Here is a 23177-nt window from a genome sequence, read left to right as displayed (position 1 = left end):
TCACAGAAAAGTGTGGACCAGGGCATCCTATCCCAAAGGCCAAGGGGATAACCTAGAAACTAGTGGGGAGATCAACAATGGGTTTTCCAAAGCCATGAAGAGAAGCTAGGACTCCAGGCAGGCTGTGGAGAAATTTCATAAGAAAAAATCGCCTTCAGTCCTGTCATTCTAACGCAAACATCATCACCACTGCCCAAGGTCCCTCCACATGGCTACATGTCCACACACTCTGGCTTCAGCAATGTAATTACGATTTGGGGTCATCGTCACCGAACACCATGTTCTTGCCTGAAAACTGTCTTTGATCACAACTGAGTAACATTCAATGGCACTGACCCCACAAACACAGTTTTCCCCGAGGTTGGGTATTGTGGCTCTCACGAGTGTGGTAGATGATGAGGTTTTGCAAAGAACATAAGCCAAGGTCATTTCATGCCACAGTTGTTTGAGGTGAGATCCATGGATTTCTCTAATCTTATAGAAAAGGTGTGCAGGCAAAGGGCCTTCACGCCCCTGTTCTGTATGTGCTAGGACGGCCCCCGAACACTCCTACTTTTGTTCATCCATCTATCCCGTGAAGCATGTGTGTGCAGTCTCCCAACAAGCAAAAGGGTTATTCAGATGTCATCTTTTTCATTTCCACCAACACATTATCTACTCTGACACCAATGGAGTACCTTAATAAAACTTCAAAGACTCGCATCGAAAGCATGTAAGTGATTTTCAAGGAAAATGAACCTGAGATAGTTCAGTGACACAGAGCTACAATAGATCACAGCCGACTGCTCACTACCGAGCCGGAAAATCACATAATAAACATAATCCCAATGATCGTTACCCTCGTAGGACGGCACGGCATTTTGCCGTCACTAAGGGGGATCTTTGTATAGGGAAGATCACGCACTAAATTCTCCCCTCTCTCTTCTTCCCAGTGTGGAGCTGGACTTTAAGCAGCAAGAAGACAAGCTCCAGCCAGTTCTGAGGAAACTCCATCCTTTTGAGGAAACTCAGGTTGTACCTTCGCCTTACTCTCAGGAGCCCTACTCCGCAACTCCCAAGCAAAAATCCAAACCCGAATCTAAAAAGCATGGAAGATGGAAACTCTGGTTTCTTTAAAACTCATGGTGTTTGGAGTCTAAAGGCCGTCTTGAAAACCCACTGGAGTTAAGTAAATCCTTTTCCAAAACGAATAGGATGGAGCGAGCCTTGGCCGGCTCAGCGCTTCCCACTTCCCACCCTGCTTACCAAAAAGGCCTTTTGTACGAACAGATAATTAACAGAAGCAAGGTTGTACACGTCACACCTTGCCAGCTGTTGTCTGCAATTCGTGGACGTGGGAGGTAAACTCTGAAATGAAGTTTATGTAGTCAAAGGGGATAGGTAAAAAAAATTCTGTGCCCCCGCCCCAGATCGGCAAGTATTACGTCATCGGCCTGCGAGACGATGGGCTATCACTCTGTACACAGCTAAAACTCATAATTATTTTCAAGCCTTTCTTTCTTTTTTTTTTTTTTTTTGATAATGAGAAGAAAAAGCAAGCCTTATGTTTGCAAAGGACTTCATTTTTATGTTTAATTTTGCAAATAAGCAGGGGGCGAGTGCAATTTTCAGCACATCAAATTCCGGAGAAAGCACAATTTTTTCAAGTGGTCGGAGACCATAAATAATCTCTCAAATGTGACTATATGTATATTTGCCTTCATGTGCTGTAGCGCTAAGCCAAGTGACCACATCTCAGTGTCAGGTTGACACCTCAAACTTAGCATTCTGTTCATCTCCAGACCTGCCACATGTTTACTGCTCATTTTCCAAACGGCCAGCAGCCAGGAGTCCCCCAAAGTCAGGACATGCCTTTAATCACTGCAGTTGACAGGGTCAGAGCTATGGGACACTAAGCTTTCTTAGATCTCATTTTTAATCTTTGGGTACCCAAAGGCCAAACGATAAATTCTGGCAAGGATCTGAAAACACACATAGAGATACACGGCGGATAGTACAGTCACCAATAAATCACGGGTGTTCTCTGCCACCGGAAAGCGTTTCTGTGGATCAATCTCTGAGACACCGTTCGTCACCCAAAGCGCAGCCAGACGTTTTATACAATCCGTTACGCTCTGTAACAAGTGTGGAAGACCTGACCATCTCAAAGAGAAACCGCCTGTTTAGTTTAGCTGCTGCCAACCGACAAACTTAGCGTCGCCTGCATCGAACCTATTAGTCAGTTGTACTAAATGACATACCTAGGGGAAAGCTGTGAATCAAATGTTTTTAGGTATTTTTTAAATAAACAGTGACACTGAGAGTCCTCTTTTGATTACACATTGCAATACAAATCTTAGTTCCTTTATTTTTTCACTCATTACTTTGCACCTTTGCAAGTATCTTTTTTATAGAGATCAAAAGCCCCTGGTCTGGGAATGACTGGTCTATCAATTTTCTGCTTTTCACAAGAGGAAGTAGGGATCTTATTTTGCCTTTTTTTGTACAACGGAACTTTGGAATAGTTGTGTGAACGTACAAGAAAACCTAGTCTTCAAGTTTCTGTCCAGAAGTTTCCCATCCGATCTAATGCTGGCATGCACACCTCATTGATTAGATGCCAAAAACAAAGGGGCGACCCTTGGTAAGAGGATCTCTACCTGCATTTCTCACGGGAGCTGTTTCTTGTTGTGCATTTTCCTCCTGATTCAACAGCAAATTTACTTTAGTTCTAAGTGTTTCGATTCTACAGGGACCTAGTGATCAGCCATCAGACCTGGACCGGATAACAATGAAGCGTGTGTCACGTAAGCATTCTTTGGGATTGCTCACACTATACTGCGGAGGTAGCCTTTAAAAAAAACACACGCATCTCCCGTGGAAACATTATGTGAGGGTGGAAATCCTTGAATACCAGTAAACAGAATTGAGAAATATTCTTGTGCAAGGAAATGGACAGGCACGTTGATCCCGTACCATGAAGGAAGCATAATTGTTTCATGTAGACAAAAATTAAAAAAAAAATGTGTTTCATGTATTTTATACTGTTTTTAACTAAAGTTATAAAAATGTTTGCAACAAGTTATACCCCCTTGTGTTTTACGAATCCCGACTATCTCGGGGAACTGAAATAGTGGCTTTCTGACGAGTGTTATAAATCCATCTCAACAAGAGGGCATCCTAGTAAACAGAATGGCATCACTGTTTGAAAGCAGTCTAGACCAAAAAAGAAAAAAAAAAAAAATTAAAATGTTCAGAGTCAAGAAGGAAATTGAAGATAAACCCTACTTAAAAATAAAACTATCTTCAGAAGAGAAATATTTTAAAAATCATTTCATAGTTTAATTGCAATGTGTCACTACCAGATGCTGATTCTTCTCTTAGAAAGAGTTAAGAAAAAACTTTGATACAAAACCAAGGTAAAAAGTACAGTGTTCCCTCATATGTAGATGTACACACGGCATTACGTATAGAGATTAAATTATTATACTTGTCACTAAGTTCTTTATTAATTTTTAAATAAAAAAATCGAAGGTAATGTTTTGTGTGGATATTGAACTTATTTCATGGTCTCAGTAATCTGGGAAAATAGAAGTAATCCATGAAAATAACAATAAGGGAAGGATGCTGGGGCTGCAAAAAACTTCCTCTAGCCTTCAGGAAGGGAGACAAGTGCAGGCTCCCCAGGCCTGGCTGGGAGGGGGCAGGGCTGACATGTAGCTCGGGCTGGGCTTTCCAGATCGTGGACTCTGGCGGGGGCTTCAGCCACCAGGAGAACAGGAAGACTTTTTAAGGGCACAAAGCACCTCCCAGTAGGATCTGACTAACTCGTGTCTAGTTTTTACAACACCTCAGAGAGACCAGTGAACTCATCGGTCTTTCCATGCCAAATCCTGCAACGGTCCCGTGGAGACAGCTTCTCTCCAAATCAGCCACCAAGCAGTTCCCTAGTCCCAGGGGATCGGCCATCTCCTTCTTTTCCTCTTCTCTGGGGGTGGGTGAAAGATCTCCACCTCGCCACCCTGGCAGAGACACAAGGGAGAGGTCCCCACCCTTTTCCCGCTGTCTATAAGGGCAGAGGCCACCGGCAAGGACGGTAGGACCCCTGCAGGCTGAGACGGAGGCCCCGCTGCCCTCACACACTCACCAGCGAGAAGAAAGGATGGGTGGGACCCACGTGCGTGTGAAGGAAGACACGGTGCACCAGCCAGGAGCACCTGGGGAGACGCTTCGGGTCACACTCTTCAACCATTCAAACCACACCCTTTGACTGGGGTTGCCACAGAGGTCCCCTCTTATAAACAAGCACATACAGCAAAGGATGTTCTGCCTCATAGGTACTTCCAGAGTGACTGGTGTGTGACCGGCCTCCAGGGGGAGGACCTGGGGCCCCTGCCTCTGCTCTTTGGATCGCAAGCCCTCCCCCCGCCCCAGCAGAGTGTAAATGGAGAGGAAATCAAGGTGTGGGAAAACCCTTTTCCTCTGCAAAGGATAGAGGATATGGGCAGGAGTTTCCCACACTTCCGTGGGGCTCCCGAGGTGTCCGTTGCCGTGGAGACCTGAGGTGGGGCGTAAATGCTGTCTGAGCTCCTAAACCAGCGCAGGCTGCCTCCAATCTCAGAAGCAACCATGCGCGTGCCCTGCAAAGCCATTCTCCCTCTGGTAGGATCGGAGGCAGAACTGAGGTACACAACCCTGCATTACAACTCAGACCACGCACACTCAAAACCAGGTGCCTGCTTTGTGCCTTTCGTAGAAGAGAGCAAGAACGAACCAACGAGAACCAGGTCGTGAATGTCTCCATCCCACGCCATCTGTAACAGCGCAGTGTGTTTATAAAGCCCACCGCGGGGGGAACAGACTCTTAGGGAGCGTTGTTATCAGCTGGTAAAATTTGACTTGATTACTAAGCAAGGCAGGCTTCACAGGCGCAGCGTCACCTAAAGATCACAGAGGCTGCTTTCCATACTAATATGTCTTCTTTGATCGGGAAAAACTCTGTCACCGGCACATTTGGCATGAGATAGGTGTGTGACCAATCTCTTTCCCGGAGAAGCTACAGGATTCAGAAATCGAGTTCCGTTTTGTGAACTGAGGTTAACTGATGCTAACGCTATAGTTGTGCTACAATGTGCAGCACACGCTCCGGGAGGCGAGAAGGCCTTGCGAAAGCCGCATACGGCCTTGTAACTGTACGTACGGACTTAAGACACCTTCGTGGTTTAGTACGATATGCAAAAGAGAGCACGGCATATTTTATCCAGGCAGTGGTGTGGCGTTTGTCTCCTCCCCAGTACATCCAGGCAGTGACCAACCTGGAAAACACACTAGAAATGTGAGAAAGGCAGAAAGAACTCCTGTGCCGATTCCGAAGGAAAACAAATATATATATTAAGCCGTCGTGGCTCACACGCGCAAGCACGTTAGGCCGTGCCTTTGCTAAAAACCACAGGTCTTTCAAGTAGATTGATCAGCACACATACAATTAGAGACCCTTTTTACGACACTCGTATAGAAGAGCCAGACACTCTCCATTTGAAGCTTTTATAATGTTATTACTTTCTTTTGAAGAATAGAATTCTTCAAAAAGCACACCCCCACAACTCCATTAGAATAAACATTGCAAAAACGAACGTTCATGCATGGACACATAACACATCTCGGTGCAAATATTTGGTCAGGAGTCTTGGTCAAAGGGCTCTCTTGGCTGGCAGGCCAGTTCCATTCTTCTCTTTTCCAAGTAAAGGAGCATGTCAGGTCAGAGAAAGCGCTGGCTTCTCACTACCAACATCTCCCCCGCCAGCGACGCCGCCCTCGTGATGCAATGCACCCCCGCCCCATCGGTGTCCCCCAAGGCTGGCGCTCAGCGTGGGGACAGCAGAACGCCCTCACTTGAGTGTAGTGAGTCAGGAGGTGCTGGTCAAAGGAGCAAGCAGACGATGGAGATGGCCTCTTTCCCTTTCCTAAGCCTGCACGGAGAATTTTCCAAGGGAATCCTTCCTGAGGAGAGGCACATTTTCATCTTAGTGAATGAGTGATTCCCGGTCTTCTGGTGGGTATCCAGGCTGCAGACAAATCCTTAAAAGTCCTTCTCACTCAATTACATTTTTAAAGTCCCCATTAACAGAATGTAAATCTTATCACATGGTAGAGGCACCTAACATCACAGGAGAAGGCACAACTGATCCTCTCTCAACCCAGCTTTGCGTACAAGTGCTTCTTCTAGCAGAGACACACGCGTAGGGGGGGAGGGGCCGGGGGGGGGGATAGCAGGTCACCCCCCAGAAGGCTGGCCATGCCATCTGCCCACGGGACAAGAGCGCCGAACCCAGCATGACTCCGAACCACATACCATGACTAAGAACACCGCCTAACACTAAGGGCCTCAGGAATTTCCAAAAAGGAAGAGAAAACCCAAATCTGAAATCAGACACTATAAAACTAAGCATTTCACTCAATTATTCCACAGTATCAGGGGCACCTGGGGGGTGCAGTCAGGTGAGCGTCTGACTTCTGCTCAGGATCTCAAGGTTCATGAGTTCGAGCCCCACATCGGGCTCTCTGCTGTCAGCACGGAGCCCACTTCAGGTCCCCTGTCCCTCTCTCTCTGTCCCTCCCCTGCTTGCACGCTCTCTCGCGCTCTCAAAAATAAATAAACACTAAAAAAAATTATTCTACGGTGGCAGACCGCATTGGAATAACGATAAAATGGGATCTTCCTTCTGTGGCATGGTGACTACAAGCCTTCTGGGTTAGGACCTGTTTCCGGCATCCGCAAGATCTACAATTCTATACTCGCCAGATGCAATTTTATTTGTTAAAAAAGTATGACGCTTAGGGTCAGGGCACATCTATGTGTGAGATGTGTTCCAACAGTTCATTTCACATCGAATGCTGAAAGGTATAAAATGAACTAAAACAAATGATACACAATCAGCCGTACGGTGTTGAGCAAATACCACAGACACGGATAAAAGAAAAGGCTCACACTGCACGTCTCTACTTATCCAATTACGCAGGGAGTTCTGCATTTCTCAAGTGCGCACATAAACAGACGGGAAAATGGTCAGCCTGCGACAGCATTCCCAACTAACAACACTCCGACGCGAACAGAGGCCACGTTCTCGGTATTACTGTTGACGATACTGTGGAATAAACCATGAGGTGAAGCATAACTATTCATTAATTTTTAAATCCATTTCCAGTGATTATTCAGAAGCTTGAAGCTGATTCCTAGTCGCACGGTTTCCATTCCATTTATGCAAACCTAAGTAGCAAGCGCATAAGGACGGAGATGTCTGTGTTACGCTGGGAGGTTACAGCTGACACACAACAGATCTGTAGACCACTGTCTGCTCTCCTTCTCTGGAAGGTCCACTGCTGATGTTTTTTGCCCCCCTCGTCAGGGACATTTTTCCCCCCAGATCTTCCTCTAATCTGAATTCGCAGGGCAACCACACTGACATTAAGAAGTTAATGCATAAATCTACATCGGAGCAAACTGGAAAAGCAAGGTCGGGCTCTCTGAGCAGGGCAGCATCTCTGTCTTCCCCCTCTGTGGACAGCACAAGGGCTCCTGGTTCCTGGAAGACTTCAAGATCCTTGTAGGCGTGCCTGGGAGGGGCTCAGTCAGTCGAGCATCCAACTTCAGTTCAGGTCACGATCTCACAGTTTGTGAGTTTGAGCCCCGTGTCGGGCTCTCTGCTGTCACCACAGAGCCTGCTTGAGATCCTCTGTCCTCCTCTCTCTCTGTCCCTCCCCGCTCGCTCTCTCTCTCTCTCAAAAATAAACAGTACAAAAAAGATCCTTCTCAACGACTCATTTTAAAAGGTCAGTGTCCTTCAAGAAAACATCTCGATGCTGCTGTCACTCACCAAGTAATTACAGCTTATTCAGAATCTATTTTTTCGTTTGAGAGTCTCTCCCCTCGCAGCCTTGTTGGTTTTACAAAAGGGATCTCTGGGGGTGGCGCAGTCGGTTAAGCATCCGACTTCAGCCAGGTCACGATCTCGCGGTCCGGGAGTTCGAGCCCCGCGTCAGGCTCTGGGCTGATGGCTCGGAGCCTGGAGCCTGTTTCGGATTCTGTGTCTCCCTCTCTCTCTGCCCCTCCCCCGTTCATGCTCTGTCTCTCTCTGTCGCAAAAATAAATAAACGTTGAAAAAAAATTTTTTTTTTTAAAAAAGGGATCTCTGGATGCCTTTGATAGATAATGAAGATGTAGGAATTGGGAGGAGTCAGCTTAGGACCCAAGTCCCCTTCCTGCTTCTAGAGACTTCTGTAGGAGAAAGTGGGATGGTGGGGAACGGGCCTGGATGTGGGCGGTTTGCTCTGCACCCCCATTCCCAGAGAGTGCCTTGAACCCCTCCTGAGTGCTCAGCAGGAACAGGACCCCAGCTGGGTAAGACGGCACAAGGCCCTCCCTGTCAGCCCTTCTCAGAACACGCAGGGGCTCTTCCTAAGGAACGCTCGAGGGTTCCTCAGAACACACAGGTCCCTCCACGCCCTTCGGGGAAAGGGCTCAACCCTCCCTTCCACCTCCAGGAGATCCTAGCATTTGGCCCAAAGAAATGACTGAAAGATGCTAAGTGGAGGGGTGCTTCCTCTGCTGAGCAGCTGCCTCCCTAACCTGGACGAAGACCTAGAAGCAACTCGTAGTCCCCTGAGATGCCCTCTGGCCACCACTGGGGTCAGCCCCACGAGTACCATTCGTACAGAACACACTAGGAGGACCAGCTGTGGCACCAAACCGGGGCACCAAATTACAGCTGCCACGCCAGCCACAGGATCTAGAACACTCCTTGTGTCTTTGCAGGACATTTTCTGCAGTGAGGTTGAGAAGTAAGTGAGAATCTCCCCACTAATTACACAGTGGCTGGCAGAGAAATACAGTAAAGCTTTGGATTGCGGATAACTTGTTCTGTGAGTGTTTCACAAGACGGGCAAACATTCCTAGCAAATTTTAACTTGATAAATGTGCAACGTCTTGCAATATGAGTAGGACATGGCACCGAACATCACATGATCACAAGTGATCCGACGGTTCTTGAAATTTGCTTTGATACACGGGTGCTTTGGATTACAAGCGTGTTCCCAGAACAAATTATGCTCGCAAACCAAGGTTTTACTGTAAGTGCTCAGTAACATGCCTCTATCACAACCACCACGATGAGCATCGTGCCTGAGATAAGAACTCCCCCAGAGGCATTGGGCCCACATGGTCTGGGAGAAGATGCCGCACGCCACGGCCTCTGTTCTACCCTCGCTAGATCTGTTGGTTGAGCACGCCTCACAATCTCTCCACATTCCAAGTACTGTCCAAACTTGCATGAGTCCCCCCTTGCCCTCGTCATCCCAGGTTAACTGCCTGCCAGCGGGCAATGACCCAAATGAACACCCTGCTGGAGTCAGGGCCCTAACTCTAGACAGAACTACGTCCTCTGCTCACCGGCCCCCACACCGGCCATCTCGCCCCTCTGCCCATCGCCACTGCCCATCACTCACTCCCTGCAGCCCCACACTGCCATCACATCACCCCCCCCTCTGTACTCCAGCCCATTCCAATATGGGTCACCTTAGGAAATGGCACCAAACTTGATTCAACTTCAGGCCACACAGGACCCATCCTGCTTCAGGGCCCCTCAGAGTCCCACAACATGAGAGTGTTCCAAGGACACCCATGGCACAGTGCCAAGAAGACAGGAGCACCAGCCCACGGTGGGGGGTGGGGGGGGGGCCCTGGAGTCACCTCACGTCTACTCCATGGGGCTCAGTCTCCACCCTCCTACACAAAGGTATTAAGAGTACAGAAAAGAATGTGATAAGGGAGACACACGTACTGTTACGGAGTAATGGATAAGTCCACTGCAGATAAAGCCAACTTATAAGAAATATTTTCATTCCTACTTCATACATGTGATCAGCCAATGCCTTGCAAAGGAAAATCTGACCATGACACGTGCTGAAACTCTGAAGCACAAGCTAGGCTGTTTCACTGATGGAAACAGACTAAGACAGCAACTGCCCCACTTCGGTGCTACCCATCGGTGATGTCAGATGCGAAACCGCAGCCTTTGTTGGTGTGAGCCACAGAAACCAGAGCAGGTCCAGCCCTCCGTGCATTCTGGCCTTGCTGCCCAAAGAACATGCGTTAACTTGTTCCCCTCCCGGGATACACAGAAAGAACTATGGTCACACAAGGAAGGACAACGTTATCTCCTCTGGTTGCCAGCGAGAACCCTAACTGGACGTTGTGTTCCTGGATTCGAAAAGTTCTTAGCATTTTTTGTGAAATGCCATCCACCAAATTTAGTAAAATGGTAACAGGTGCTGGGAATGAAGGAAAATAAATGGGACCCGTGTGAGCATCTTTCGCCTAAGAAACCAAACCGAAGAATAATGGCAGTGAGGGAGGGTGGTAAGCTCCGGAGGGGGAAAGAAAAAATGAAAACCTGTCTAAATTATTGTGAAAACTTTCTTGAAAAAAAATCATAGATAGTATTGCATGCCTCAGTCACCTGTAGAAGAGAGACATCTACGATACATCAGGGTAGACAATAAAATGGCTGGGTTGGAGCACCTCATTTACTTTTTAAGGTCCGTCATAAAATTTTATTAATGGCATCTTAAATGTAAATACGTAGAAAGAAACTGCCAGAAGGGTAAGAACTTAAGAAGAAAATCCATATCCTTTGCTAGAAGTAAATAATGAGTAACTGGAAGCAGATGCTTCTGTCTCTAACATGTTAGTTTGCTGACCCTTCAACTTTGACACCTGCTTCTAGAATCATGGAAAATCAGCATATATTATATACCAGACTGTAAATAAATGCTTCTCTGCTGTTCACTACAATGTAGTAAAATAAGCTTACGCTCAAAAGGCAGCTGGGAAAGGGCCAGATGGATTTTCGGGACTGGGAATAAGTGACACGCCTGGGGAAGGGGCCCCCGCCACAATTACGCGCCCAAGCATTCACCACGGAGCACTTACAATGAGCTCGGAATCCCGCCCCATGGAAATGACAGTTCGGTTCACTGTCCGCAGAAGCTTCTCCATGATGATCTGGACATGCCTCTGAGTTGGCCCCTGGAGGAAGACACAGCAGTGAAAACCAACACCTAAGACCATCATTAACATGCAAGCCTCGGCAGTTGTCACTGAATCCATTTACCCTGTAAAGAGTAAATCAATTATAACCCTTAACGAGATGAAGAATGGCCCTTGTCAAAGGCAAAAGCCTTCACAAAGAAAACGCAACGCATCTTATTAATTATAGTCCATTAGTGATAATTTGTTATATAATCATAGTAATTGAATTTAAGCAAACCTTAAAAATAAAAGCAAATCTGTTTAAACAATATAATGTTTATGATCCCTGATTAGCCCACCAATTAGTTTTCTAGAGACCCTTGGCCATTTGTAAGTGGAAAGCAGGCAGATAACAGCCATAGATTGCTCTGCCTGTCAAGTTCGAATAACCTGGGCATCCAGCACCTGGAATTCAATGTATTTATTTTAGCACATTATCTAAAATCCATAATGTGCCATGGATTCTTCCATCGGGAAAAACGTGCTCTTTTATTTTGTGTGTGATGGGATGAACTTGGCCTGAACTTGGAACTTGTTTAAATACGTTCTCGAGGTGCTCACACACAAGGCCAGGGCAGGAATCACCTTTGAAACTGGGCCATACATACACTTCACTCCCAACCTTCTCCCCTTTAAGACAAAGGCAGGCCCTGGAAGGGGGCCTAGAAGCTGGCCATTGGATTAAGGCTTCTAGAAGCTTCCAAAGGCAACTCCCCTGGAAGAGCTGATATAGCCACCCTTGCTATGAAGTGATTCAATCTGATCTCTTTCTTCAAAGGCACTCACCAGGCTCCGAGAGAACGAATCCCTGCAGGAAGGAAGTGGGCAGGACGGGTATGTGTGTGTGTTGACTGGGAAGGTGTCCAGAGGTCACGGGGGGGAGAGCAAAGACTAAGCCCTGCTGACCTTGAAAACCTGGCCCATCTGTCCCCTGCTGGAGGCACATGGATGGACACGGACCTGTACAGGCACAACCGGAGGGTCGGCGAGTTCGCGCATGTGCACATCTGTGCACAGCTGTGTATGGTGGGTGTGTTGGCGACGGGAAGGCACAGGGTCAGCCTTTTGCACGTGTGCTCGCACCCACTTCTGATTTCAAAAAAAGGTCCACAGACTAAGCAAACAATTTACAAATACAAAAAGAAAAACCATTTAAAAAGACAAAGACTAGCTAAGAAGGCACAGAAGGAAATGACTGGTGGGTTGTGGAATCTGGGGAAGGAGGCACGGGGCCGTTCTTCTCAAAACTCTAGGAAACACCAATGACTTAAAAAAAAACCACTACCGGGGCGCCTGGGTGGCGCAGTCGGTTAAGCGTCCGACTTCAGCCAGGTCACGATCTTGCGGTCCGCGAGTTCGAGCCCCGCGTCGGGCTCTGGGCTGATGGCTCAGAGCCTGGAGCCTGTTTCTGATTCTGTGTCTCCCTCTCTCTCTGCCCCTCCCCCGTTCATGCTCTGTCTCTCTCTGTCCCAAAAATAAATAAACGTTGAAAAAAAAATTAAAAAAAAAAAAAACACTATGTGCATGTATTACTTCATTAAAATAAGAATTGGGATGCCTGGGTGACTCAGTCGGTTGGGCGTCTGACTTCAGCTCAGGTCATGATCTCACAGTCTGTGGGTTCGAGCCCCGTGTCGGGCCCTGTGCCGACGGCTCGCTCGGAGCCTGGAGCCTGCTTCCGATTCTGTGTCTCCCTCTCTCTCTCTGCCCTTTCCCTACTCTCACCCTGTCTCTCTCTCTCTCAAAAATAAAGAAACGTTAAAAAAAAATTTTTTAAGTAAGAATTAAGAAAAAGGAATGTAGATAATAGCCTCCATCTGTGCATTTCCAGTTTCTTTTTTAATGTTTATTTTGAGAGAAAGAGAGTGCGAGCGGGGGAGGGGCAGAGAGAGAGGGAGACACAGAATCCGAACCAGGCATCAGGCCCCGAGCTGTCAGCACAGAGCTTGAACTCAGGAACCATGAGATCATGACCTGAGCCGAAGTCAAATACTTAACCCATGGAGCCACCCAGGTCCCCCGTCCAGTTTCTAACATCAAAGTCATTTTCTGACCTTAAGGGTCAAAATCAAAAATCAGTCTTGGGGAGGCATCCGCCTGAGAAGTGACAGGAAGTAAACTTAAAATAAAAAAAGAAAAAGATGTTTTTACATTATTATCATACTTCGTGCATAAAGAAAAATCCCTGAAAGTACCACTCAACTGAGAGAAGCAGGCTAACCCGTAAAAGTAAAGGAATCAAATGCGCCTTCCGTGAGGCGGGGGGGCTCGCTTCCCGCCGCGGCCATTACTCACCACATCCTTCCTGTACAGAACCTCCAAAATGTTGCTGAGCAGGTGGCAGCAGGCCTCCAGGTCTTCTTGTCTCTCCAGATGGTACTTGAGCTGATCCGTCATCATGGGAAGCAGGATCTCTCTGCAGTCTGCAGGGGACACGGGGCTGCGAGTCAGCAGGGGACCCACCAAGATGCAACTCTATTTGCTAGAAGCTTGTTTCGTAGCATGTTACATTGTTTCCAGCATGTTACATTTACTTTCTCGCATGTGTGAAACTGACATCTGGAGCCGGTCAGATGGCGGGATGCGGGATGCGTGGAGAAATCGTGTCTACCGCTATGGAAATAATTTACACACAAACACACGCGCACACATCCCTGGGTGTGTCTCCTTGTAAATGCACAATAAATAACCCACAAACATATAGAAGCACATTTTCACGTACATCCCATGGTGTGCACACAGATCTAAACACAGGCACACATGCTGGGGGGTTTGACTGGTTTTCTGTGCTGAAGTATAAATTCATTGACTCACAACTTTAAAAGAAATACTCCTCACAACAAATATTTTTTGAATTGCAGCTATTCTTACTTTTTCCTAGGAGGACCAAAGCGTGGTTTCTTTCTAGTCCCTTATGCCTCATAAATGTTTCTGAGCTAGGCCAGGTCATCAACTTACTAAATTCCCCGCTTGATCTTTGCTCATTCTGGGCAACCTTCTGCTGGGCTCACACCTGCACCGGGACAGTCTGCAGGGGTGCTGAGAGCTCAGGCTCTGGAGAGAGGCCGTCTGAGTTCAAGTTCTCCTCCCTTCCTGGCAGGGACATCTTGGGCAGCTCCAGATACCCCTGAGACTCGGCTTCCTCATCTCTTAACAAGGACACGATGGCTCTAGCTACTCACAGGTTTGGGGTACGGGGTACTTCCTCCCACGAGGATAAGGACGAAGGCTTAGGCCTGGTTAGATGCTTAGGACAAGGTGCTCGCTCCTATGACTTACGATAGATCCAGGAGATGAGCCACAGCCTCCTCTCTCTGGCCTCCCAGACCCCTGAGCTAATGCACAGGCAAGTGAAAGAGAGAGAGAGAAGTGAGGGAGTAGGCACTGGCTTGGAGATGAGTCAGGGAGGCCTCCTTTAGGAGGCAGGACCTTCACCTGCTGGCAAGAGGAATGGCAATTTCCCGCATGGGGCAGGCAATCAAGGAATGAGAACCCTGGACACAGAGTCAGGCAGGCAGGAGCATATGACACATTCAAGAGACACATGCACAGGTGGAGGGTGGGGAGAGGAGGAAAGGGCTAAAAGGCCAGACAGGCAGCTGGATACCAGCATGCACATGATGGGTAAGGTCAAGAAAGTTGGGAAAACCAACATGCTGATGGGGGCGGGGAGAGATGTGATCAGAGCAAAAGGCGAGAGTCCCTCTGGCATGGCGCACGGGTAGGGCAGCGGAGACAGGAGGGAGAGAAACCGTCAGTAAGCCACTGCGATCGACCAGGCAAGAAACAGTAAAGGCCTGACCTCCGGCTGCAGTGGTGAGTTTGAAAGAGGGCTTGAGCAAGAGAAAACTGGAGGCAGGCTGGACCCGGGGCTCGGTGATGGAAGGTGGCAGATAAAGGAGAGTCAAACACAATGCTCCAAGTCCTGGTAATGATGTGTCATCCAAGGAGCCACGTGATGTCATCCAAAGAGAGGAATGTGAGAAGAGAAGGGTATTTTTAAAAGGAGGGAGAAAAGGACAAGGGTTCAGTTTGGGACAAGTGGCGTCTGAGTTGCCTGTTGGACACCCAAGTGGCCCCATCTACTAGGCAAACGGAGAGAGGGTTCTAGACATTATTTCTGGTTTAGAAACACAGATGAAAGGATCGCCAGCCTCTAGGCAGCGATGAAAGCCACTAAGACCATCAAAGGGAATACGCAAAAAGGGCAGAAAACTGACCAACATCAGGATGTAGGCGTTAGAACAGGAGATGTGCAGGACACAAAGGTGGAGAGAGCCAGGATGTGGGAGGAAGCAGACAAGTGATGCCACCCAAGCAAGGGAGCACAGTGATCAAGGTGGCCAAATACGGTGGCAAGAATGGGTGGGACAGAACAAGCTTGGGGCGTGGCAGTGAGAGGCACACAGAGCCCCCTGAGGCAGCTTCCTGGAATGGCTGAGCGGGGACGAAGAATGGAAAACAGCTCCCGGGAGCACGGCTGTGTAATGGAGGGACACTGGGGTGTAGGGACGAAGGAACATCTGGATTTTCCCTTGTGCTTCAGATGGGAGCAGAGAAAAGGATGTTCAGAAAATTAAAGGACAATAAGGACACGAACATGAAGGAGACTGAGGATGGAACGTAATTACTCCTCCAGGTGGGGAGCCCAGTTAACTCCGGTACCATCCTGCCCTCCCAACAGGAGCGACGTGTTCCCACCACCCCAGCTCTGCTTGTGAAACCAGCCCAGCCACCGCCGTCCCCTTTAAAATGCAGGGCACGACAGAACAGACGGCAGTGCTCCCAAACATTAGATATACTTAGCTTGTCTCAGGATTTCACATGGTGGGCTTACGTTAATGACGCATAAAAGCATGTTTCGCACTAATGTTTCCTGAACTCTTTTAACAGAAGAAACAAAGGAGCATGCAGCGTTGAAATGGCTCCCGTAAGTATGCTGCGACCCACGTAGAAGACTTTCCCAGGAGTACACGGTCATGAAGGCCCAGGGGTGCAGGTGGGAGTGGGATGCAGGCGGGAAGCATCAAGCACACAGAAGCAGCACAAACTCTGCTGTTCCACCTCCTTCCAGGGAACCGCACGTACGAAGCTCAGGCTCAGGCTTTTGCAAATCCCGTTACGATTTATCCCCTTGAAAAGGACCAACAGCTACTCCATTTTTCCAGAAAGTGTTTTGCCCAGTGATTATATGATTTCACTTGTCGACTTCACAATAAGAGTAATCAATACTTAATGTATGAGGTGCTAACATGCTGTGCATCTTCTGGGCAGCAGCCGGGCTCACCTTACTGGCTATAATGACAGGACTCACCAGAGGTCAGGCAGTGAGACACATGGCACGCGAAGAAGGCGCTGTCCTGTGGGGACCATGACAGTCCTTCCACGTCTGTGTTCGCGGATGTCGGGGCCCTCCCCTTCTCAGCCAACCTTCCCTGTGATGTCAGCAGATGAAGTCACCAAGGAGACCATCTCCCAAATACCAGAGCCCCGTAAACTCACAGGGGAAGTGCTCCAAAGAGCGGAGACCTGCTGTCAGTGCAGAAGCCTGCACGGGTGTCCGAGAGCTGCCCAAGGACCAAGCCAGTGCAAGGGAAACGCGACAAGAAAACTGCCCGTGGCAGTGAACCCAGACTGAAGATGCATCAGCCCCAAATGCTGACCCACTGAACACACGCATCCCGCAAGCACTCCAAAGCCCAGGGTCTTTCCTACAGAACCTCAATGCTCACAAATGGCAACCACCTTCGGTAGCCCTTGGCGTGCTGACCTCAATCACGACACCACATCCAGGGTAAAGACTACACAGCAACCTCCTAGAACCCAACAGACTGGAAGGCCTCCTGGCAAACCCGTCCAGGTCCAGCCCTGTTGGCGGCCATCTTCACAGCCCCTGGCAAGACGTCACCAGGATGATGGGCTTCGTTCCCTTCAGCCTGAAACCCATCACCCAGCTTAACCGCCCTCACCGGGGGGCCAAGCCCTTGGTCGCCCCTGTCCATCGGGGCATCTGTATCGCTGCCACCATCTCGGAGATCTCCAAGACATCTGAGGGAGAAGCTGCGGCCAGGAATCCCCGGACTCTGACAACATGATTAAGGAAAACAAATGACTTTCAGCTAAACCAAACAAGCTGAGGAGGAACCCAACAGAGGGAGAAGACCGGCCCAGGTTGGGAGGAGGAGTGTGTCTGCGAACAGTCTTAGAAAACCAGAGGAACATAGCTCTGGCCCCAGAGATGGCCGAAATGGCCCGCCAGCCTCCGGTACCCGGATGCCCTGGCCGAGTTCCATCTCTTCCCACCCCATTTATCTGTCATGCTGGACAGGCAGTTGTTGACTCCACCGTTCTCAGAGGTAATTGAGTGTGTGAGTGTCATTTGTCAGAATTACTCCGGGGTGAAGAAGTGACGGCAGCCCTGTTCATCTTCGACAGGAGATGCTGTCACCATCTTCAGCTCCCTGGTGCCGGGCACGCCCACCTGCTACCCAAACCTGGGGTCTGGGTGTCAGCTGCGTTCCTTTGTCATCCAGCCCCTCTTGATGAGAAACCACCAAACTTTGGGAAACGTCACTGCCATTTTGTCACGTCGGAAGACATTTCACTCTCTTAGCCCCGAGAACATAAAACCCCCTTTGTTAGAATCCTTCTGATGGACCCATAACCGCAAGCTGGATGTTTCCACAGCTCGTCAGTCCTTCGTCACCCGCCGCACCCATGGGAGCTTAGGAGAAAGGGGAGACAGAAGAGCGGGGAGAATGAAAGGAGACAATGCTCGCAGAAGGACCTCAGGAAGGCTTCCGACACTCCAGCCCCAGGACAGAGCTCTGGAGACGGGTGCCTGGGCACCCGGGCTGTCCTCAGAGGCCACAGTGACCTCAGTAGGCATCTCATGCAGGTCTCCAAGGACACAGGGTCACAGGACAGCAGCATCCTCCAGAAACACGTCCCAGGCCCCCAGGAAGGACCATGCCCGAGAGACCTTCAGAGGCCGGGGGGGACCAAAGCTGGAGGCAAACCAATCAGCACGTCCCGTTGTGACCCGTGATCTGTAGGCCCCGGCAGGACTCACTGACAGACCCAGGCACGGGTGCCCGGCGTGTGGACCGCTGTGACACCTGGGTCAGCCATCTTTTGTCCATGCCGGAATGGAATCTCCGTGAGAAGGGGTCCTGTTCTCACCAAGGGGAGCCCCCCACCGCATACACATAAACTAGGACCTGAGTGTGCGTGCTCCTCCTTGGAGGCCAACTGTCACACTATCCTTGGTTCTTTATCTGTAAACCACAGCGCCCAGCTCCCGTTCAGGGGTGACGAGGGACCTGCGGTGCGAGCCGCCCTGTCCTGTCCTCGGAAGACGTCATCGTAACAAGATCTCTCCCCACTTTCTGGTGACCCAGTTTCACTGGACAGTGTCCAAGGCTGTCAGGACAGGAGTGTGCAGACACACATGCGCGTGTGCGAGCGCATGTGCGAGAGCCGGTGGGGGCCACGTGCAACTATAGGCACACAGTATCTGAGGACAGGTGTGCAGTGAGAAGCCAGTCCCCTCCCAGTGTGACACCCCCCCCCCCACCAAAGCACACCCACACTGGCCTCCCAACACTCGTCTTCCAGAGGGAGACGGTCCCCAAGAGGGACCTCTTGGTCCACATTTCGGTCAACTGTTGAGTCTCTTCCAGAAGCGGTGGGCACACGCCCTACCTAACACCCACGCCTCTCAGCTTCTACCCCGACGTCAAGTCCAAAACTCAAGAGCACAGAGGACAGTACAGCACACACACGCTCACACACACCGCACAATATACGCACTTGCACCACACTCACTACACACACCCACACACTACACACCCACACACACACCATACGCGCCCACCCACACACTATATGCACACACACCCACACACACTCATGCTTTCGATGAACAATTTTAAAGCATCAGATGCAGTCTCTGGCAGCTGAGAAACAGGGATCTCCTGTCATATTCTGAATGTCCCAACTCAGTGTCCTGAATACCATTCCCCCTGAACTAAGTGCCATTTCTGTCCCATGATTCATGCCAACAGTCCAATTAGGTCCAAGGCAGATGGCCTGGGAAACTGGCAAACCCCCCACAAACAAATAAACTCTTGTATTTTTAACAGAAAACACATTTTAAATAAACTACCCACAACTAATCACTTGGAAAACAGCTACAATAAATATTTGACTAGAAGCTTAGGGACCAGGGTCACTCTTCAATTTTGGGACACCGGACTCTCTTCAAGGTCCAGTTTCCCCACACAGATCAAGAGACAATAAAATCCACCCTGCTCACTCTCTGCTTTGGGTCTTGGGCAAGTTACTTAACACTCTCTAAGCCTTGGAGCGCTTGGGTGGCTCAGTCAGTTAAGCATCTGACCTCGGCTCAGGTCATGATCTCACAGCTCGCGAGTTCGAGCCCTGTGTCCAGCTCTGTGCCAACAGCTCAGAGCCTGGAGCCTGCTTTAGATTCTGTGTCTCCCTCTCTCTCTGCCTCTCTCTCGCACTCTCAAAACTAAATAAACATTTAAAAAAAAAAAAAAACTCTCTAAGCCTTAATTTTTCTTATCTGCAAAATGGGGCTGTTTACCTGTGAGGTTCATGGTGAGAATCATATGGTATAATGTGTGCATTTGGCAAATAGGAACATTTAATAAATGACAGCTGCCAATACAAGTGCTAGAAATAAAATCATCATACAAAGTTAGTCTTTTCAACAAAAAGTACACAAAGACTAACGCCTTCGAGCTGCCCTATCCAAGAGGGGAGCTGGTGACCACTTGAAATACAGCAGGTAGCACTGAGAGATGGAATTTTCCATTTCAGTTAATTTTTAAGTAATTTAGATGTAAATGAAAAAAATGACACTTGCTTATTGGAAACAATGGTATGGAACACCTGGAACAAGTTGGGTGTGTGAATTCACTTCTCAGCGGTAAATTTTATTAAATGTGAAAAATGCAGATTAAGGATCCCTGATGAAAATCTAGCATCCAAATTGAGATGGGCTGTAGGCGTCAAAAACTGCACTGGATTTCAGAGGCCCAGTGTGGAAAAAAGGAATGAAAAACTATGTCATTAGTAATATTTAGATTGAAGTCATGTTCAGATGGTATTTTAGATAAATCATTAAAATTAATTTCAGCAACTGTGTTGTACTTTTTTTTTTAATGTGGCCTCTAGAAAGTTATAAATTGCATATGTGGCTCACATTCTATTTGTGTTGGACAGCAGGGTCTCAGAGCATGCTAGGAGGCAGATGTTAAAGACCTCCTGTGTGATTTCTCATCTTAATGAACTGGTGTTCGTCAACGGAAGGAGAATCGAGGCCACAGCAGATTTCTCCTATCAGATCTGCCTTCACGTGTATGTGACCGCAGGGTTGCTACTGCCTGTTAGGCTGAGTCGAGGCAGAGATACGACCCACAGGGAGGCCAGAACTAGCTGGCACGGCTCTCCTGATCTTCCCCACCGGAAGAGGGGAGCGCAGTCAGCCCAGCGCAGACTGCCAGGAAGGGGCAGGCAAGCCCGGTGGACCCAGACTTCACACAAATCAGCTGTGGGGATCAGAGGTCCCAGCCACCCTGCTCCACCCGCCTCTCCCAGTGTGATCCACTATGATTACAGACAGCAATAATTCGACATCTGTTCGTCCTCAGCTGTGCAGGCTGAAGCCATGATGATTAATGCTCTGGTAATGGGCACAAAGTAAAAAATATTAATCTTTATAAAAGGTATTCAAAAGGCATCATCAGCTTATAAATGTCCAAGTAGAATATCCGTCTATAACCCCATTACAGCTCTACATTAAGGCAAGATGCAAATTCGAGAATGAATTTGTCCATTTAAAACATTCGTTTTATGAACACTGAGTAATGTGCTGCTTAATTTTTAGTTTGGTCACATTAAACAAATGATCCATAAAGTGCATTTAATAACCTTGAGCCTGTTACATAGAACTGAGATCCAGATTAACACTTTTAATGAGAATTAAACAGTAGGAGCTATATAAATGGGGGGTGCTGGTTACTCATTTGTTACAGACACTCATCTTATTTTCCAACTCTCTAAGAACTCTGTGCCCTCATGATTCAATTGGTTCAAATGATTTTCTCCCTCCATATAAGTCTTCAAACAACAGAAATGCAGAAAATGGAGCCATCAACAGAAGGGATCACGGGAGCCATCTACTTATGTCCAGATTGACAGATGGGGTGCCAGGAGCCAGAGTAAAGGGACATGCGGGGATTGCACCACTAAGCAGCCGAGCCAGAATTAGGGGTCTGATCCCGGAGATAGAGCTCCTTAGAATAAATGATCCATACATGTGCACGTGCACGTAAACATGTGTGGCTCGGGTATCTTTACATGTCAAGTGCAGATTACGTTTTTCCAAGCATCATTTTAAGGCAGCAAGCCATAAACATTGGTAGTATGAGGAGAATCCATTCACACGGACTAACTCTAAGTATGTCACTTTTCCTTTTTGAGCTGTAGTTTCTTTGTCAGTGTTTTGGTCAGAAGCTCCTCAGCACCACTCACCTGAGGGCTGGAACTATCAGAAATAAGATAATCTGCATGTGAACTTTCTGCCCAATGTCACAGAATCTTAACTGAGAGGATGACATAGAGATTAAAAGAATTTAATTTATTGAAAATTGGAAGGAGGACGTGGCAGCATAGAGACTGTATAGCAATGGGAAAAGAAGCTGATCAAAGATGTCTTCTGGATGAAATCACTAGACATAATAAAAAATGTGTCATAAGGGTGCCTGGGTGGTTCGGTCAGCTAAGTGCCCAAATCTTGGTTTTGGCTCAGGTCATGATCTCATGGTCATGAGACTGAGCTGCTTTGGGTTCCACATTGGGCATGGAGTCTGCTTAAGAGTCTCTCTCTCCCTCTGCCCCCCACCCCCGTTCAATTGCATGCATGCAAGCTCTCTTGTCACTCTGTCAGATAGATAGATAGTCTGCTTAAGAGTCTCTCTCTCCCTCTGCCCCCCACCCCGTTCAATTGCATGCATGCAAGCTCTCTTGTCACTCTGTCAGATAGATAGATAGATAGGAAGGAAGGAAGGAAGGAAGGAAGGAAGGAAGGAAAAGAGAAAAGAAAAGAGAGAAAGAAAGAGAAAGAAAGAAAGAAAAAGAGAAAGAAAGAAAGAAAGAAAGAAAGAAAAGAAAGAAAAGAAAGGAAAGAAAGAAAGAAAAGAAAGGAAAGAAAGAAAGAAAGAAAGAAAGAAAGAAAGAAAGAAAGAAAGAAAGAAAGAGTCATCTTTTTGGAAGAAGGAATAGAGCAGCAGATATTTTAGATCCCTCAGTTTTGAGAAGTTTAATAATAGGGGTTAAACATTCATTAGTATTGCAGTAATAATTTTTCAGAAGGAATGAAAGAACCACCAACAGAGAAAAATCACAAATGATTCCCATTTACAAGTAGATGAAAAAGTTAAAAGATTACGTTGGAAGTACCAGTCATAGTGTCGAAACCGTAAGGTCTGATCCACTCCATCCTCAAGGATAGTCTATGTACTCAGGGAAGGGTTTATGCAACAAAAATAAAATGGGATCTTAAAGGAAAACCTAGGAGTGGACAGGCTGACCTGGGCTCCTCCAACTGTTACAGACAAGTTGCTGTAGGTACCATATCACACAGGCACAGAGCTAATCTCATAGGGCTTGGAAGGAACCATGAACTGCAGAGACTCAGAGGCATGCCATCGTGGTGCCTTCTGTGAGCATTACTAGATATCGGAGAATCAAGGCAGCCTCTTCTAAGATTGCTTTCCTTGTTCCCAACATCAAACAACAGGGAAAGGAGCCCACTCAGAGGGTGGGTGCAGGACACAGAATCAACTGTGATAAAGGTTGGACCAACTACACCATGAGGAACTGTTGGCACCACCAATCTGATCACAGATAAGAGTCCCTACCGTGAAAAAGAAGAAAACAGTATGAAAATTCCACAAGCACAGTACTGTGTTTCTACTTGTTTGTTTATGCGTAGTTTACATTTATTTATGTGTTCATCTATTCATGTATTTGTGTTTTGTCTTGTTCCATATGGCATCTGAAGTAAATTCGGTATTCAGAA

General features: G+C 47.9%; 2 protein-coding genes across 5 annotated transcripts in view; one reads left to right on the top strand and one right to left on the bottom strand.

Annotated features, from left to right (window-relative positions):
* INSYN2A (inhibitory synaptic factor 2A) overlaps nucleotides 1–3517 on the top strand; it is a 58680-nt gene extending 55163 nt beyond the window's left edge. Inside the window, exon 4 of the mRNA XM_043597864.1 lies at nucleotides 933–3517. Coding sequence (XP_043453799.1) covers nucleotides 933–1116 — 184 coding nt within the window. The 3' untranslated portion in view covers nucleotides 1117–3517. The remainder of the gene's footprint in view (nucleotides 1–932) is intronic.
* The window catches only part of DOCK1 (dedicator of cytokinesis 1), a 530259-nt gene that overhangs the window by 308326 nt on the left and 198756 nt on the right, over nucleotides 1–23177 (bottom strand). For all 4 annotated transcript variants that reach the window (XM_043597859.1, XM_043597860.1, XM_043597862.1 and 1 more), the window contains exons 26-27: nucleotides 13361–13488; nucleotides 10967–11062 (exon numbers count right to left, since the gene is read on the bottom strand). In XM_043597859.1, coding sequence (XP_043453794.1) covers nucleotides 10967–11062; nucleotides 13361–13488 — 224 coding nt within the window. The remainder of the gene's footprint in view (nucleotides 1–10966; nucleotides 11063–13360; nucleotides 13489–23177) is intronic.

This window comes from Prionailurus bengalensis, chromosome D2 (genome assembly GCF_016509475.1).
Source record: "Prionailurus bengalensis isolate Pbe53 chromosome D2, Fcat_Pben_1.1_paternal_pri, whole genome shotgun sequence".
Lineage (NCBI taxonomy): Eukaryota > Metazoa > Chordata > Mammalia > Carnivora > Felidae > Prionailurus > Prionailurus bengalensis.
This window is presented reverse-complemented; position numbering and strand designations above follow the sequence as displayed.